Source organism: Mustela nigripes, chromosome 7 (assembly GCF_022355385.1).
Source record: "Mustela nigripes isolate SB6536 chromosome 7, MUSNIG.SB6536, whole genome shotgun sequence".
Classification (NCBI taxonomy): domain Eukaryota; kingdom Metazoa; phylum Chordata; class Mammalia; order Carnivora; family Mustelidae; genus Mustela; species Mustela nigripes.
In genome coordinates, this window is record NC_081563.1 from 116,012,104 (window position 1) to 116,029,522 (window position 17,419).

Below are 17,419 nucleotides of genomic sequence, written 5' to 3' on the forward strand. Positions count from 1 at the left end.
GCCAGAGGTGACCACTTCCTTTATTGCCTCTGGGCTGGGGTCCTGGACTGGAATTCAGAGGTATCTTGGGGTGGTGGGGGAACAGGTGACACTGGGCCCAAATTATTGCTACTTGGCAAGGTCACCTTGGGACTTCCCATAGTGCCCTGAGTATGGGTGGGCATGAGCATGCAAATGATATGCAGATGACATGCAAACCAACCCAGGATCCTGCAGAGGGCTCTGGTTCAGCAGAGGATGCTGGAAGAGTTGGGAGCCTACCAGCCCGGGAGGGTGATGGGGACACCCAGGTCCTTACCCCACAATGCAGACGGATCCAGCCCAGCCTCAGGGCTCGAGGTTTGGTTGGGGGGGGGGTGGTGTCCCTGAGCATCAGCCCTGGTTCTGCTGCTGGTTGAGGAAGAGCAGAAGCCTGGCCCCAAGACAGCAGGAAGAAAGCAGGGGACCCACTAGGCAGCCAGACAGCCCAAGGCCCACCCTGAGAGGGAAGCGACCTGCTCTGTGTCACACAAGGCTGGGACAGAGGGGACCAGAATCCAAGCCTCCTGAGCCAGGCAGAGGCCAGAGTGCCTCAGAGGCCAAAGCTACAAACAATAAAATACACTGATTAAATAAACAGAAAGCAAGCAGCCTAGTCCCTGATCCCTGGGCTGAGAGACTCTCCACCAGCTGGGTCTGGGGGTACGCCTCTGAGGGCCCATCCCCAGCTCTAAGAGAGGCCGCGTCCTTGGTCTCGGTGCTGAGTTGACCAGTCCAGAAGTTCCAGGATGAGGCAGGTGGGGCCCCAGGGCCTTGGCTTATGCAGGTCAGTCTCAGTTATTATTCATAATCCACCAGGAGGCTAGGGGTCAGAGGTTGAGGGTCAGAGGCCACCAGGGGCCCACTGCCACTGCACAGGGCTGTAGGGAGGGTTGGGGGGCCATAGCATACCTGGGAAGAACACAGTGGTGAGAGTGTCCGGAGCCCGAAGGTGGTCAATGAGGATGCGCTGGAAGGCCTTACTACAGGCAGAATGCTGGTGCCTGGGGAGGGTCACGAAGGGACCGGAGGCTGGAGCTGGTCCCCCCAAAGAGCAAGACCACCTGGCTGAGAGCTCCCCACTCCCACCGGTCCTGCTGTCTGGATTCAGATCCCAGTCCTGCCTCACACTGGCTCTGAGCCACGGTTCCCTCAGTGAAGTGGGGGACAGCAGTGCCTACTGTAGGGCACTGGGAGGGTTATGTTAAGCAAGGCCTGGCCTAGAGCGTGGCGCAGTGCCCTGGGCGCCTGCTGTCTGCCATGCCCCTGACGGCCTGTTCAGCTCTTCATCCGCCATCTCATTTGGCTCACGGGAGGGTGGACCTCTTACCACTCCCATTCTGGACAGGACACTGCTTGGGCTCAGAGGAGATAAGGAACCCTCCCGAAGTCACACAGCCAGGGCATAATAGCAGATGATTTGAACCCAGGCTCATGCTCAATAAATGACGACTTTCAGACACCATACCTTCTCCAGGAGGCCTCATCCTGCCAGAACTCATATAGGGTGAAAGAAGCATTGTCCAGCATCTTCTGGGCAGACACACTGTGGGGCCAAAGAGATGGCCAGGCCAGGCCCAGACTACCACCACCACTGCCCACCCAGCCCCAGTGCCTAATGAGAGCCATGGCCCAGGATGCCCAGCCCCCTTGGGCCCTGTTCACCGCCCTCCCCCCACCCCGGGCCTTGGCCAGCCCACTAGCCAGCTGGGGACTCACTGCAGGCAATGGCTCTGGGCCCCTGTGAAGTCCACATAGCAGCACAGGGCACGGTGGAAATCCTGCAGGGCTTCCTCTGCCACCTGCACCTGCCTCTGGGCCACGAGGATGTGCTGGCAAGAGAGGCTACCTGGTTAGCCAGAGTAAGGCAGTGCACGGGCGAGAGACTGGATGTGGTCTTCAGGAGGACCCTTTGTCCTTCCTGACTTGCACCAGCCCCGGCCTGCCGTGCGTCTAACTCCTGCCCAACCCAGCTGCTGACATCCCTGACTCCATCCTCCCATGGCCAAGGTCACTGCCTCGATCCAGCGACTGTCTCTCTCTCTCTCTCTCTCTCTCTCTCTCTCCTGCAATATGCCACCATTTCCCCATCCAACCCCATCAACACTGCCCAGACCCAGCTTTCAGGAATGCAGATGAGGGAAACTAATGCCCAGAGAGGGACCATGATTTCTACAGGGTCATACAGCAAGGGCCCAAAGCCAGCACCTGCCTCCCAGGCTTGGGGGACAAGGGCTGGGTCAAACCTGGGGAAAGGGCGTCTGCATAACACAGAGGCCAAGCGGGCAGCAGGCCCCACAACCCCCTCACTTAATGAGCACCTCCTCCTGGCACAGCACCCAGTTGCCTGTCTCTTTCCTGGACTCACCGATTCAGGCCCCTGGGTAGGCTCTTCTTCATGCAGAGGTTCTAGCCTGGGGGCCTGTGAGGGGGACAGAGTGTGGGCAGGGTTCCCGGCATGTGCCTGGCTCAGATGGATTCCAGGAAGGTCCTCCCCCTTGGGGCACTGGCCTTGTGATCGCTCACCTTACACTCGAGCTGGTCTATGAGCTCCTGGAGACGGTTGACTTGGAGCCGCCACTGCATCTCGGCTTCTGAGCTCTGCCCTGGGGCAGGATAGGGGGTACCCATGGAGGGGAAGTCCGGCACGGGGCCCCGCATGTGGGGGAAACCTCTCAGGATGAACCAAGGGGCAGTGGAGGAATGGGCACTGCATCCACCCTGGACCCTCCTCGGCCAGGCCTCCCACCCTGCTGCAGGCCCACCTGTGTCCGAGGAGGAGGAGCTGGGAGACCAGGTGGGTGAGCGCCCAACACTCCGCAGGGCCCTGCGTCCTGCCCGCCGGCTGCCATGGGACCTGCTCTGCACCTCCACGCTGTGTTCGTCTGACCTAGGGAAGTGGAAGGTCGACCCGCTGCTCCCAGACCCACAGGCGAAGGACTGGAGCCCCAGAACAGGGCTAAGCCTGGATGGGGCAAAACAGGCTTCCTGGACATTGAGACCCAGCCTCAAAGCCAGCCACCCCTTCTCACCCCTTCTCGGCCTCCCTGCCCAAGCACGAGAATGTGGGCTCTGGGATCCTAGAGCTATGGAATGTGATGGAAGCCAAGGGCTCTGGAACGGGTCACAATGAACAGCAGGGCACCTCACATACCGTGGGCCCCGGGCCTGGGCCTCCAGGGTGTCTGATGCCCCTTCTAGCGAGCTCTGCAGGGCTTGCAGCTGGCTCACTGTCTCCCGCAGGAGGAAGCGGGTCACGAACTGGTCCATCTTGGAGGCCCGCTCATACTCCTGGGGGCAGAGGAGACATGTCAACATTTCCTGGTTTCAAGCATATATTTCTAAACAGAGAGCCGCTGCCCTCCTCCCCTACCCCTCGTCCTTCAAAGCAACAGAGGCAGCATGAAGAGCAGAGAGCAAGCACCCCAAGCAGGACAGTGCTGGGACCGGGAGCAGGGCCTGGATCCTCCTCGGCTGGGCCTGGCCTGCCTTCCTGCGAGGTGAAAGGCCAACTTACAGGGAAGCATCTGCCGTTTTCTGGGCTATAGGCCCCTTCCCCGTTGGAACCACCACCTTCAGTCAGTGTGGCCCCAGGCACAGCTAGGCGGGTCGGGGGTATGGCAGGTCCCAGGGCAACCTAAGGCCAGTTTTGACACATGAGGCGAAATGATGGTGTGATGTGGCCCCATACTCAGCAGCTGGCCCAACACTCATAATCTATGCGTGTAGCCATTCACTCATCCCCGCAACAAACATTGACCTTTCCTAGGAGCTGCAGATACAAGACCGCCAGCCAGGTCACTGTCCTTACACACACACCAGCACTGATTCCTACATCACTAGCCTCCACTCAGCCCCTCCCAACATGGGCAGAAAGATAAGGCCAGGGACACCTGGGTGGCTCAGTGGGTTAAGCCTCTGCCTTCGGCTCGGGTCATGATCTCAGGGACCTGGGATTGAGCCCCGGATCGGGCTCTCTGCTCAGTGGGGAGCCTGCTTCCTCCCTCTCTCTCTGCCTGCTTCTGATCTCTGTCTGTCAAAATAATAAAACTTTAATAAAAAAAAAAAAAAAGAAAGAAAGAAAAAGAAAGATAAGGCCAACATGTGCCAAGCCCTATGCTGCTCATGTGGGATGCTCAGAGACTCTCCAACTACCTTCTCCTCCTTGTGCCTGTTTCCCCACCTAAAAAAAAACAGGGATGATAACAGCCATCTCACTGAGCTGTTGAAAAACTTCAATGAGTTAATTCCTACAAAGGACACAGACACAGGATGGGAGTCCTGAGGAGACATGGTCTGGCCAGGCAGGGGCATGCCCACCCATCCAGGAGGGGCTCCAGAGGCACCATCCATGGGGGGCTGCTTCTATCCAGGACCAGCTTTAGTTCAGCCATCAGATGAGCCCTGCTGGGTCAGGCTTATGAGCTAGGAGGCAGGAACAGAATGGGGGCTGAGGCCTCTCACTCTTAGGCCAATGGCTTCTATCTTGTCTCTCCAAGCCTGGTCTGTAGACTTCAGACATGCTCTGAGCTCCCTTAAGTCCTTCCAGTAAATTCCCTTTTAAGCACTTAAGATGATTGATAGTCTCTGTTACTTGCAGCCATAAAGCCCGGCTACCATAACAGTACCCACTCTCTCCAGGTCCCGTTCCAAGCAGAATTTCATTTAATCCTCATAGTAACTTAACAGGAACCATAATTGACCCCATTTTGCAGATGAGAAGACTAAGGCCTAGAACAGTTGATTACATTAGCCAACATCAGACAACTGATAGTGGGAGACCCAGGCCACGAAAATTCCTCTCTACTCAACACCAAGCACCTCACAAGCATTGCCTCATTTGTGATTATTAGCCCAGTTTTACAGCTGAGAAACCAAAGCCACAAATCACAGAGTGAACAGAGCCAAGATGTGGGTTCTGGGAGGAGGAGCTTAGAGTCCAGAGCTGGTGAGGTTGACCCATGAGGTCACAATGTGGTCTCCATGGAACAGAGCAGGGGCGGGGCCCCCTCTCAGCCAGAAGGCAGGGCAGAAGCAGCATGGGCTGTGGCCCCCAGTGGTGACCAGCCCTGCCATGGGAAACAACAGTTCTCACAAGAGGACCAAAGTGCCCAAGCAGGCCCGTAAAGAGAGGCCGCCCGACATGGACAAGGCTGGGCGGAAACAGCAGCTCTTCAGCCACCTCAAGCAGAAGAAGCCAAGTGTGAGTGCCAGGGTGCCAGGGGTAGGTGGGAGTCAGGGGTACTTGAACTGGTGGGAATGTTGGGAGTCTAGGCCTTGGGGGCATAAGTCCAAGGGCTTGGATAACCCCTCCTGAGGATAGACATGGGTGTGGTTGGATCCTAAAAGCCTAGAAGGGACGGTAAAGGATTCAAGAAACCAGGAGACTTGGGAGTCCGGGAGGGTTGTCTGGAAGGGATTCTCCCAACCCCAACAGATGGGTGGAGGGCTCGGCATGGGGCATCAGCCCTAGTTGGTACCGCAGAGGCTATGGGCACAGGGTGTCTCTTATGCCCTCTTTCCAGCTCCCAGCCTCAAAACGTGCTGTTTTTCTGAGGTGGGTTAGAGTAAACGTCGATGATGCAAGGTCTCGGGAGGTCACCCTCGGGTGGGTAAGGGTTTCCAGAGGGAAGGTGGAGGTCGTAGGCGATGGGACAAGGGTGAGACCCGGGACGGGAGTCCTGGAAACGTAAAGGGAACAGAGTCCTGCGAGACAGGACCTGGTGGGTGAGGATCCTGAGCAAGCCGAAGCTGTGGGCGCTTTCCCCTCACGCTCTCACCCCACCCCCCAGGCCAAGATTGTGCTGCTTTTCCCCTTGGACAAGCGGCAGCAGCTAGCCGAGGTGGCGGCGGGCCCGGGCGCGCGGCCTCGACGGCCAGGCGAGGATGCGACGGGCGCCCCGGAGGGCTCCCCCGCGGCGGCGGCGGCTCCCATGCTGCGAGGAGCGGGCGACGGTGTTGATCGGCGCGAGGGCGCACGAGGGAGAGAGATGAAGAAGATCTTGGTCCTGCTGCTGCTGCTGGACGCGCGGCTGCAGGAGGAGGGGCGCTGCGCGGCGGGCGCGCCCGGGGGCGGGGCCGGAGCAGGGGGCGGAGCCAACGCGGAACAGGGCTGGCAGCGGCTGTATGCGCGTCTACTGACCGAGAGCGAGGTGGACCGCGAGGCCAAGCCCGCCGAGGAGCAGCCGCGCAAGCGGCACCGCTGCCCTCGCCCGCGACCCTGAGTGTCCGGACCGGCCCCCGGCCCCCGGCCCAATAAAGAGCGCATAGCAACCCTGACGCCACCTAGCTCTGTCCGAGGTGGCGCGACACGGAGCTGGGAAACTGAGGCTCAGAGTTAGACAGGGATGAAACAGAAGTACTGATGGCTGAGCAAAGGCCACGGCCTGGAGCCAAACTCTGCCTTCTCCTTGTGACCCAAGCGTCAGACGCACCCGGAGCTGGGGAGGGGCCTGCAACCACAGTGGAGGGAAGCGATTTCCCTCTTCCCCCAACTCCAGGCCCTGGTCAGACCCTTCCAGGTCTGAGGCCCAAGGGAGGGGAGTGTGGGCAAACCCCGGCTTGGCCAAGCTAGGAGGAAGGACCTGCTTCCCACAGAGGGCCTAACATCTCCATCCCCAACCTTCACGAGTCCTCCTTAAGCACGGGGATGGGTCCAGGTGAACAGCCACCACCCTGAAAAGCACAGTGAAGGCCCCATGATCAGCAGGGCTGGGGCCTGGGACTCACAGTCTGCCTGTGAGAGCACTCAGGAGGAGAGGCTGGGGTCTGTGGGCCTCTAATCCTCAATCCTGCCCCACTTCGCTTGGTAGTAACCCTCAAGTCACCTCAGTCACTTGTCTCCCAGCCTATCCTGTGCCATCCCTTGGCCCACCCTGCCGCCAGGGACTTATTCCAAACCACTTAGCTAGCTGTAGCACAGTTCACGCTCCTCATAAACTCCCACTGATTCTCCAGGGCCCACGGGGAAATGTCCAAACTTACTGATGTCACATGCACAACCTCCACAGCCTTAGTCTCTCCTGCTAGAGCTTCTCAGTGACTCCTATCCTCACCACTGCTCTGGCCATAATGCCACTGTGGTCTCCAATGCAAGGTTACCTCCCCATTCACTCCGGAGAGGCCTAGCATGCTTTCTGTGAGAAACACCCAGCTCTTTGTTCTCATTCTTCTGGGTCCGAAACCCAGCTCCAGACCTGAGTGCTGCCCCAGCTCTATCAAACCTGTAGAGAGTCTTCCACTCAGGACCCCTCAGGAGGTCCCAAAGGGGGCAAAGGCAGCAGGGGTGACACAGGTCCCAGCTTATTGAAGACATAGGCCCAGCTTCCGCTGAAGATGCACTTTCATTAGTGTCAACCCAATCAACATAACCTTTCTTATCCCCTCCATCAGGCTGGAGGTTGCATGACCATAGCATCTCTCCAAAGTCTTGTTAAAACAGACCCTTTCCTACCACCCATGTGGTTAAATCATGGTAACCACGTTCCTCAATGTGGCCACACACCCTGGGCCATATATGATTGGCTCAGGCTAATTCTATCCGCCTCTTCCCTGGGACTGTAACTCAGGAACTGTGAGAGATGTTCGTATATCAACATGCATGGGCTTAAGCCAGTCTTAAGAATAAAAAAAAAAAAAACAATGCAGAGACGATACACATCCTGCAGTCAGGCCCTACTTCCAGTCTGTTCCTGAAACCTGATTTCATCTTTGCAGTACCCATAAGACATACAGGATCCTTGTAATAAAATCCCTATTTTAGCTTAAGTTCTCCTGAGTAGGTCTTCTACTTGCCATCAAAATGGCCCTAAAGAGAAAAGACTCTGCAGAGATAAGATGTGGCCTTTTCCTGCGGGAGAATTAGAACTACCATTTGGTGGAACAAATTGAGCCCAGAGGGAGATGAGGACTTGCTCAGGGGCACACAATGAGTCATCAGAACTGAATCACAAACTCGGGTGCACAAGAGTCCACACATGGAAGCCTCTGAAGGTAGGGTCCCCTTGTGGGCTGCCTGGATCCCCCAGAGCTGAGCACACCAAGGTCCTCAGAGTGACTGTACATCTGTGATTAAGAACTTTCTCATCAGATTGGTTGTGCTGGGCAGCTGAGGCCAGATCCCCCAATGCCAAAATCACTGCTCTTCACCTTGTCCCAGGAGAGAGGATATGTCCAGGCAGTTGTCATGGGTGGAGGGTTGGGGAAGCACAGCAGGTGCTGAGGACTGAGGTCACAATGAGTCCAAGTTCTTTTCCGCCCTCCTCTGACCACCCCCTCCCACCTCCACAACCAGGAAAGACTTAAGGCCGAGTGAGGCGCGCCAGGAGACGGCCTGGGGCTCAAGGACTGGGCTGGTCTCCTGGGTCCCCAAGGCAGGATTATATGTCCGGGGAACACTGACACAAGGCCCCTTCACTGTTAGAGTTCTGTGGCTCCCCGTGGCTTCTTATTTAGGATTCGATGTTTCCCTCTCATCATCATCCTCTGCCAGGGCTGAGTGAGCTGTCCGCGTAGCAGAGGTGAGTCCTCAGAGAGGTGGGTCTGGTGCAAGCTGGAGCCTGGAGCCACAGGAGGGCAAAGGTGGTCGGAAGGGGGCCGAAGCCGGGCGAGAGCGGAGACTGACATTCGAACCAGAGGCGGGGCCTTGGGCCTGTGGGTGGAGCCAAGAGCTGAAAAGGGACGTCCAGTCTAGGCGGAAGAGTGGAAGCTCAGGACCAGAAGCTGCAGCCGGGAACTGAGAGCCGTTTCTGCAGCCAGAACAGTGGGAACTTAGGCCTGTGGCCGGAGCGAGGAGCTGAAAGACCGGCGTCCAGTGAGGCCGGCAGAGGCGGAGCCTCAGACAGGGAGCGGGACTGAGCCTCCAGGGGCGGGGCCTCTGGCCAAGGGTGGGGCCGAGCCCGGAAAGCCACGGTGGCGTCGGTGGCATCGGCGTCCGGAAGCAGGCGGGTCCGCCGGCCGCCCTCGCTGGGCCGCGTGGCGGTGGTGATAGACCCGGGCTCGGGCTTCATCAAGGCGGGCTTCGCAGGTGAGCACCAGCCGCGCCTGGTGTTGAAGAGTTCCAGCTGGGACCGGCCCTTGTTGCCCGCTGTGCTGGGAAGCGAGCGGATGGGTGGTGTGACGCGAGCGCACCCCATCAAGCACGGCTTGGTAGTGGACTGGGAGGCGCTGGAGGGACTGTGGGAGCGCCTGCTGGTGGGCGGCCTGCGGGTGTGCCCAGAGCAGTGGCCCGTGCTAGTGAGTGATTCGCCGTCAGCGCCGCCCGTGGGCCGCGAGAGGATAGCCGAGCTGCTGTTCGAGGCCTTGGCAGTGCCCGCGTGCCACATGGCCAGCACAGCATTGCTGGCGCTCTGCTCCACCGGCGCCTTCAGCGGGCTGGCCGTGGAGGCAGGCGCGGGCGTGTGCCACGCCACACCCATCTATGCAGGACACTCATGGCACGAGGCCACGTTCCGGCTGGACGTGGCAGGCAGCACCCTGTCTCGCTACTTGCGGGACCTGCTGGAGGCAGCATGCCCCCACCTACAGCTGCAGTCCCTGCCCCGAAAGGCCATCACGCAGCTCAAGAAACGCTGCTGTTATGTGTCCCTGGACTTTGAGGGTGACCTTCATAACCAGGACCGCCAGCATCCTGTCAGTGTCTGCTTAGGCAATGGTTCCCGTGTCTGTCTCAGCAGCGAGCGCTTCCGCTGCCCAGAACCCATTTTCCAGCCAAGTCTACTAGGCCAGGCCAGGCCAGGACTGCCTGCACTGGTCTTCCGGGCACTGCAGAAGGTTCCCATAACACTACGGAAGCGACTGGCTGATACCGTGGTGCTGGCCGGTGGCTCCACACTTTTCCCTGGCTTCACTGAGCGCCTGGAAATGGAGCTGGAGGCGCAGTGCCGGAGGCACGGCTATGGGGCCCTGAGGCCTTGCTTGGTGGCCAAGCCTGGGCGTGGCACAGCAGTATGGACAGGTGGCTCCATGGTAGCCTCCTTGCACTCCTTCCAATGTCGCTGGATAACCCGGGCCATGTACCAGGAGTGTGGCTCCAGACTGGTGCACGAAGTGTTCAACTGAGTCACTGGAGGGGAGGTGTCACACGAGGGGCAGCAGGGGCAGAGGCTTAGCGGGCTGAGCTATCAGAGGCATTGAGTTCCAGATTAAAGTCTCAAGTGATTGGAGCTGGCAGTGTCATCATGTGCTGACGGGTCGCCCCTAATCCCTACTGAGCCAGCAGGAGGTGGTCCGGACCCCTAGGACCCTCACTTCAACCTGCAGTTTCAGTCTACCCTAACCAGTGCCAGTTCAGAGAATACCTGTCCAAGTGCCTACTCCTGGGGCCCGGTTTCCATGGCAACAGGAAGGCAACACTCCCACCTGTGTCCAGGCCACAGATATGGAAATTATTACAAGTCAACCCCTCACCCTGTATAATTTGGATTCCCATCCTATGCCAAGCCTCAAGGAGTGACCCTTTGAAAACTGACAAAATCCCATGTGGAAGCAACCAGAAAAGGAAGCTCTGTCTTCAGCTGATCATTGACTCACTGAGGGCCTCAGTTTCCCCTTCTGTAAAAAGTGGGGTCAGGCACAATCCTAGATCTTCTCCTTCTTCCCCCCTTGCCTTGTAATTAAGAGCCACAGGACAAAGGGGGTGGAGACATTTCTTAAAGGAAACACACAAAGGGAGGGGTGGCTTGTGTTTTCAAAGTCACTACCCAAGAGCCTAGAGCCCCGGCTGTGAGCACTGTTAGTGCTTATATGCACATGTGGCCACACATGCAAACAGACACACATGCACACCTGGGTGCACACATGCCAGTCTTACCCATGTCCTTGGGCCAGGCCCTGCCCCCCTCCCCAGGTTCCACACCAGCACGGCCCATGACCATATGCGCACATGCCCCACTTCCCACCCCATCCCTGCTGGGTCCTGGGCTCAATACCCCACAGCAGGTGGGTCTCGCTTATGACCAAAACAGCAGCAGCAGCTCTAGGTATTAGGTGGTTGCTGTGTGCCAGGCACAGTTCTGGGTGCTGGCAATAGAGTAGACAATGAGAAAGACAAAAATCCCTGCCTTCCCTCTCATTTAATTGTCCCACCAAATGCATGGAGGTAAGCTCTCTTATGATCCCCAATCTATAGATGAGAGAACTCGGGCCCAGAGAGATACAGATACACAGCTAGAGAGTGAGAGAGGCACGATTTGAACCCAAGCCTCTAGCTTCACAGCGCAGAGCCGTGACAGTGGAGACTGGCCCAGCACAGCAGACATGCCTGCCCTCATTCCCAGCCTTCCAGCGTCAAGCCCTCCACTCACCAGCTTGGTGCTGTCCATGGCAGTGAGGACCGCACAGTTCAGCGACTCCAGGGCAGCGAGCACGGGCCGGTAGACCCCCAGGTGTTCTGAGAAATAATCTGCGGGCAGAGGAGGTGCTCAAGGGTTCCCGGACCACCCCCCCCCCCACCTGCTCCGTGACCTCATTTACCCAGCCTGGAATTCCTCCGCAGCCAACGAGGCCTCGTATCCTGAGCCAAGCCCATCCTGTTCCATTAGGAGAGGAGGTGGCCTCTCCTCATGCCCACCTGCCTAGGGGTCCCAGGAGACCGGAGCTCCCGTGGGCCTACTCACCACACAGTCTCTCTGTTTCCAAATTGCTGTGGGAAAAAGAGAAGGTACACTTCAGTCCCGCAGACGTAAGCCTGTGACCTGGGACTTGGAAGCCAACGTTCCTCCCACTGCCCGCCCAGCTCAGCCTGATGGGGAAGGGACTTCTGCCTCTACCGCAGGTGAAACTGCCTCAGCGCACCGAGAGGGGCAGCAGGACAAAAACTCAGACCCACTCTTGGCTTCCAAGGGGCTTTCAGGCCCAGGGAGAGAAATGTGGACACAGGCCAGAGAGGAAGGGTCAGAGCTGGGAAGGGGAAGCCAAGTCTGAGGAAGTCCGGAGAAAACAACGGGGTATCACTTGGTAGGTCAGGGAGGGCTTCCAGGAGGAAGCTACTTTAGTTAGGCCTTGAAGGACAAGGAATTTGACTGAAGCTTCTGGTGGTGGGGAGGTAGCAGCACTGCAGACAAAAGGCCCAGCTCAGGCTTCAGGCTAGGGAAGGGCGTGGCAGCCTTGAAGCCTGACCCAGAGTCTAGAATTTATTCTAAGGAGATGTTGTGGGAGAGGGAGGGACAGCTGTGCATCCAGGTGCTTGCATGTGAGGCAGCACAGGGAGGACAGCGTGCCACTGCTGCTAAGGCCTGCAGATGGGGGAAGATGGGGAGGTAAGTGCGGGCTCGTGCCCTTGCATCCATGGGTGGAAGCTGGCAGGGCCGGGCTAGCCTCAGGCACCCTCCGATCCCTGTAGGAAGAGGGAATGGGGTGCGGGGGGACACCTGTGGGCTGAACCACGGGTGGTGACTCAGACCTGGCTATTTTGGGGTCCCAGCTGGAAAGAGTGTGATGGACAAGACTGGAGCCAGGGAGGGGTGTGAGTGGGCGGGCAAAGTTGGCATCGGGCCCTGGCACCTCTCTCCCTACGCAACCCCCCATCCTCCATAAGGAATGAAGGCAGCAGGGGACACAGGGGGCTGGGATAACCTAGCCTCACATCTACCCACGGCTCACCCACCCCTGCTCGGGTACATACTTGGTGGAGTGCCCGTCGATGCCGTTGAACAGCTCCCGCAGCTCCCCAGGGCTGAGAACCCCATCAGCAAAGTAATTCTGGAATTCCTCAAATGAGAGCTTACCATCATCTGGGAGGGAGGGTGGCAGGGAGCAGAGCTGGTATCCCTGACCCCTGCCACCAGATTCAGACCCCCCTGCCCAAGGACTACTCAGCCAGGTGGAATGGAATTCTGAGCTTGGCCAGGGGACCCGGCTGTTGGAGACAAAAAGGTCCTCGGAGGTGCCCACTCAAGGCAATAGGGCCCATGCTGCAAGCACCCAAGGGACGGGGCAGCACACATGTGGCATTACAAAGGGACTCAATACGTGTTTGCCAAATGAAGAAACGAACAGCCAGATCATGGGGGCAGGACCTGGACATCACTGGGAGGATTTCGGGGCTGAGTCTGCTCTGGACCCACGCCCTTCACAGAGAAGCCACTGGGAGGCAGATGAGATCTTCCTGAGAGTGGGAGCCCCTGCCGGTGGCAGCCGCAGCTTAGAAGGGAAGCCGAAACCCCTCTCTGCAGGGGCCAAGTCAAGTCTAAGTGCACCACGGGGATGGCCAGAGACCCTGGGATCTGGCCTGTAAGGTCTGTAAGCAGATGGGGCTGGGGGAGCAGAGTGGGGGGACAGTCTGAGCATCCCCAGAAGGATTGCTGTGAGCCAAATGAGACCAAGCATCCTGATCAGTAAGTTGGGACACGATCCTCTCTCTAGGAGGCATAAACACAAAAGGGTCTGATGCCCCCAGACGGAAGTGAGGCTGAGGCTGACTGGCTGCCTCGGCTCAGACCCTCAGCTGGCCAGTCAGGGCACAGCGGGCTGCTCCAAGCCACCTGTGGGCAGCGACTTGCTTGCGGGTTCCCTTGAGGGCTCCTGTTTTAGCTTTCAAGGTTTTCCCAGGTAAGGGTCTGAGACAACCCGAGACCCAGGGCAGGGGAACCTGATTCCCTGGACCCAGCACCATCCTGTGCCAGCCCTCCCTGGGTCCAGGTAGTTGGTCACACAGAAAGTTCCTGAGCCCTCTAAAGATGTAGGGCCTCCTCTCCATCACCCCACCTTTCCAAGCCCCTGGGATGAAGCATCACACAGACCCGGGTTCAAGGCCCACCACTTAAAAGGCTGTGTGACTTTAGGCAACCCGCTTCACCTCTCTGGGCTTCTGTTCCTTCGTCTGTAAAGTGGGGTGAACAACGCCCAGCTAGCTGGCAGTTGTGAGGACAACATGAAGTCAAACGGAAGAGTTACCCATAATTGTGCCAGGGCGGTGTGTGAGAGTACGCCCCCCACCTCCAGCCTCTGACGAAACCGCATTCCCTCCACTCTCCACACTGCCAAGCTCAACTCCAAACAGCCGTCCTTCTGGGAAGGATGCCTTGAGTGGTTTTCCTAATTTGGGTCTCCCCAAGATTGTTCTCCATTCCAGACTGTTCCCCCAAGCCCCACATTTCCCTGAGCCCCCCTGATGTCTCCCACCCCTCGCCACGCTGTGGACCCAGGGGAAGCCACACTCACCATTCTTATCTGCTCTGCGGAAAACCTAGAGGACAAAGGGGCAGGGAAGGGAATTATAAGGGCTGCCAGGGAGGCGAGAGGCCCCCACCCAACTCATCAGAGCCCCAGCTGGCCAGGCTGCCCCCACCTTGCCTTTCCTCCTGCCCAGATGAGCCCTGCAGGAGGTTTTTCAACAGGCGGGGCACAGGAAGATCACACAGCAGGACCCACCACTTGCTCACTTCTCCTTCGGGGGCTGGCCTCATGGCGGGTGCTCCAGGCGAGTTTCCTGCACCCCCACCTCCCACACCTAGAGTCTATGCTGGATTCTGTCTGATGCACCAGCCCTTGGCACGGTCCCAGCTTGCAAGGGGCCAAGTTCCTGGGCCCTTGTCCCTGATCTGAACCTCCTCCCCCAACTCTGCAGCATGGCCACGGTCCATCCCAGACTCTGCCTACTCAAGGCTGTTTCCCTGGGTGCCTGTTTAAGACCCTGATATGTGGGCAGTGGCTAGTCCTTTCTTTGTGGGTGCCTGGGGCTAACCCTTCCAGGGCTGGGGCTTCCTAGGAGTCTGACTCAGTGTGAAGGCCTTGGGTAGGCATGCGTATATGTGCAGGCGTGCGTGTGTGTGTACGCACATGTGCAGGGGGGAGTGAGTGGCAGAAAGCAAGGGTAGACAGATTGTATTTACAGAGAAGCAGAGATGAAGGGCAACAGACGCAAACAGGAGCAGAGTCAAGACATGTTCAGGGACCAGAGACTCCAAGTCACCCAAAGCAGCCCAGCAAATAGACTAGCACACCTGGCAAGAAGGGGCAGGGCAAAGTCTGGATGGAGAACCCCTGCCAAGTCCAGGTCCTGAATGCCAGTCCTCTCCAGCTGTTTTCTCTGGGTCAGTGAAGGACTGGCATGACTCTAACCCCCCGGCCAGAAACCTGACTCACACAAAGCCTGCCACTGGCTCAGGGTCACACAGCAGCACAGGGTGGCCTGACTGGGGCAGACGGAGATGGTGGGGAGGAGTGCGACACTAGGAGTGAGGACATCTGGGGCCACGCCCTAGCATGCCTCTGCCTCCATGTGTGATCGTGGACATATTCCTAACTCCTCCGGCCTTAGTTTTTCCATCTGGGAAGCGGGACAGACAGGTCCCTTCCACCCAGGAAGACTGTGGTCATGGTGCTGAGTCACTAGGGACAGCAGGGAAGGGACACGAGTAGTCTTCCCCACAGGCAGAGACCTCTGAAAGTCAGGGCATGAGTGGGCCCGGACCGGGCTGAGCACCAGGGTGAAAGAGGGATATGGGGCTCAGAGCAGGGACCCCGGCTGGTGGGGCTCCTCCATGTTGGTGCCCCCAGGGGGCTGCAGACCCACCTGCCACCCACAGGAGGGATGTAAAGCTGCTGTGGGAAATCCTGACCCACCGTGGGACCCCACAGCCCCTGGGGTCAGATCTGAGGGACTCCGGATCAGCACTAGGTCAGAAGTCGGGACGCTGTTTATTCTACCAAGCTTCCCTTCCTGGGTCAGCCCAGCCCAGGGTTGCCACAGAGGGGACTGCTCCTGTGATCAAGTGTTGACCGTCCCCACTGCATCAGACACACGGGTAGGGTGGACTTGGGTGTGTGTGGTGCGGGGCAGCAGGGGCTGTGACACTGAACCAGGAGACAAGGAGAGATGAGGAGAGAAACAGAACCGACACGATGGAAACTACGAGAACGGAGACAGCGGGGTCAGAGAGACAGCGAGAAGCAGAGACAGAAGGGGCCCAAACAGCAGGGAGGGAGAGAAACGCACACAGAGACGCAGAGCCCAGCGGTGTGTGGGGGGGGGGGGACGACAGTGAGAGCCAGCAAGACACGGGGGGAGAGGGGACAGAGCTGGAGAGACGATGACAAGCCCAGGGCCGGAGGGCCCGCGCCCCCACTCACATCCTGGAAGAGCGCGTGTCCGGTGGGCCCCGCGGCGGCGGTGGGCGCAGGGGGCCGCCGGGGCTCGGGCGCGGGCGGCCGGATCAGGCACACGGTGAGCAGCCCCGCGCACGCCATGGCGCCGCCACCCACTCGGCTCCGGCTCGGGCTCGACTGCGGCTCCGGCTTCTGGACACCACCGCCGCCGCCGCCGCCGCCGCCGCCGCCGCCGCCGCCTTGGACTTGGGGGGCCGCCCGCCCATTGGCGCCGGCGCGGACGCCGAGGGCCCCGCCCCCCGCAGCTCCACACCTCCCCCCCACCCCCGCCCCCGCTTTCCCTACTGGAAAGCCAACTCGTCTTCAGGAGGGCAAGAGCCGCAGGTAGTAGTGTAACTCCCAAACTCCCAACACCGCTTCCCTCGGCGGTTGTTACCAGAGCCTCCAGGAGGGTGGGCAACTGCGGAGTCCGGAACCACCCAAGGGGTTATTCCCAGCTCGGACTGGTCATGGGTGCGCCTGGCGGCTTGGGAGTACTACACAGCCGGGAACAGAAGGATGGGGGTCGCACCATGTGCCCACTAAGGGCAGATCCCAGCCACTGTCGGGTCAGCAGAGCAAACTGCGGTACAATGGAATGACACCCTGTGGGTGAGACCTGAGGCCATAAGGGATTATTGTGGGGACTCACCTACTGACTGTTAAGGGCTTAAAATAGGAACTGGCTCAGAGAAAGCTCACCGAGGGGCTGAACAGGTCAGTGTGGACTGGCTCCCAACCCTTCCCCTCCGCTTTCAAACTCAGTTCAGCCCTCTTTCCCCTCCCCTCTGCCATCCTGGCCCTTCTTCAATTCATCTTCCACACAGCCCCCAAAGGGAACTTTCAAAATAAAAAACAGGATATGTCACTATCTCTGACTCACCAGTGAGTCTAAACTTCTCTCCACTCTGGCCCCAGGACTCCAAACAGGCTTCTTTCAGGTCCTCTGTGCCCTGCTCCCTCCTGCCCCAGGGCCTTTGCCCACACTGTCTTGCTAGGTGTGTTCATATTTTCCTCCTCCATTAACTCTATTCCACAGCTCTCAGCTCAAGCACCACCCCTTAGAGGAAGCCCTCTGATTTACTCATTTGTCTAATAAGTCTCCTTCGGCTGAGAGCCCCAGGAGAGGACATGTGTACTCAGAACCTAAAAGAACCTGACACAGAATCATCCTGTTGTAATTGTTTGTTGCAGGTTTACAAATGCCCAGAAACATCTGGAAGGAACACAGCATTCAGAGTGGCCTCTCTGGCCACTTTGGGAGAGGAGAGGAGTTCACTTACTACCTCACTGAATCAGTTTTTAAGTTAGGACA

At 58.6% G+C, this 17,419-nt stretch overlaps 3 protein-coding genes across 4 annotated transcripts; 2 read left to right on the forward strand and 1 right to left on the reverse strand.

Annotated features, from left to right (window-relative positions):
- Positions 1–4: 4 nt before the first annotated feature.
- On the reverse strand, positions 5–16,298 carry NECAB3 (N-terminal EF-hand calcium binding protein 3). Of its 2 annotated transcripts, XM_059406810.1 has the most exons (13): positions 16,090–16,298; positions 14,179–14,203; positions 12,641–12,749; positions 11,634–11,659; positions 11,322–11,419; positions 3,173–3,309; positions 2,784–2,908; positions 2,545–2,624; positions 2,387–2,440; positions 1,738–1,850; positions 1,487–1,564; positions 931–1,022; positions 5–841 (listed from the first exon to the last, which is right to left on the reverse strand). In XM_059406810.1, exons 1-13 carry the CDS (start codon positions 16,204–16,206, stop codon positions 813–815), a joined length of 1,083 nt encoding a protein of 360 aa, XP_059262793.1. In that variant the 5' UTR covers positions 16,207–16,298; the 3' UTR covers positions 5–812. The 2 variants fall into 2 exon arrangements, with proteins under 2 accessions (XP_059262793.1, XP_059262794.1); XM_059406811.1 differs by lacking the exon at positions 1,487–1,564.
- C7H20orf144 (chromosome 7 C20orf144 homolog) lies at positions 5,081–6,339 on the forward strand. The gene is made up of 2 exons (XM_059407964.1): positions 5,081–5,221; positions 5,811–6,339. The coding sequence occupies exons 1-2, from the start codon at positions 5,093–5,095 to the stop codon at positions 6,240–6,242; spliced, it is 561 nt and encodes a 186-aa protein (XP_059263947.1). The 5' UTR covers positions 5,081–5,092; the 3' UTR covers positions 6,243–6,339.
- ACTL10 (actin like 10) lies at positions 6,366–10,129 on the forward strand. The gene is made up of 2 exons (XM_059407509.1): positions 6,366–6,376; positions 8,883–10,129. Exons 1-2 carry the CDS (start codon positions 6,366–6,368, stop codon positions 10,075–10,077), a joined length of 1,206 nt encoding a protein of 401 aa, XP_059263492.1. The 3' UTR covers positions 10,078–10,129.
- Positions 16,299–17,419: the final 1,121 nt, after the last annotated feature.

Coding starts and splice junctions, on each gene's coding strand:
- C7H20orf144 (XM_059407964.1), top strand. CDS start 5,093: ATGGGAAACAACAGTTCTCACAAGAGGACCAAAGTGCCCAAGCAGGCC. Junction 5,222..5,810: donor TCAAGCAGAAGAAGCCAAGT/GTGAGTGCCAGG, acceptor CCCACCCCCCAG/GCCAAGATTGTGCTGCTTTT.
- NECAB3 (XM_059406810.1), bottom strand. CDS start 16,206: ATGGCGTGCGCGGGGCTGCTCACCGTGTGCCTGATCCGGCCGCCCGCG. Junction 11,660..12,640: donor ATCGACGGGCACTCCACCAA/GTATGTACCCGA, acceptor TTTTTCCCACAG/CAATTTGGAAACAGAGAGAC. Junction 2,441..2,544: donor TAGACCAGCTCGAGTGTAAG/GTGAGCGATCAC, acceptor TCCCCCTCACAG/GCCCCCAGGCTAGAACCTCT.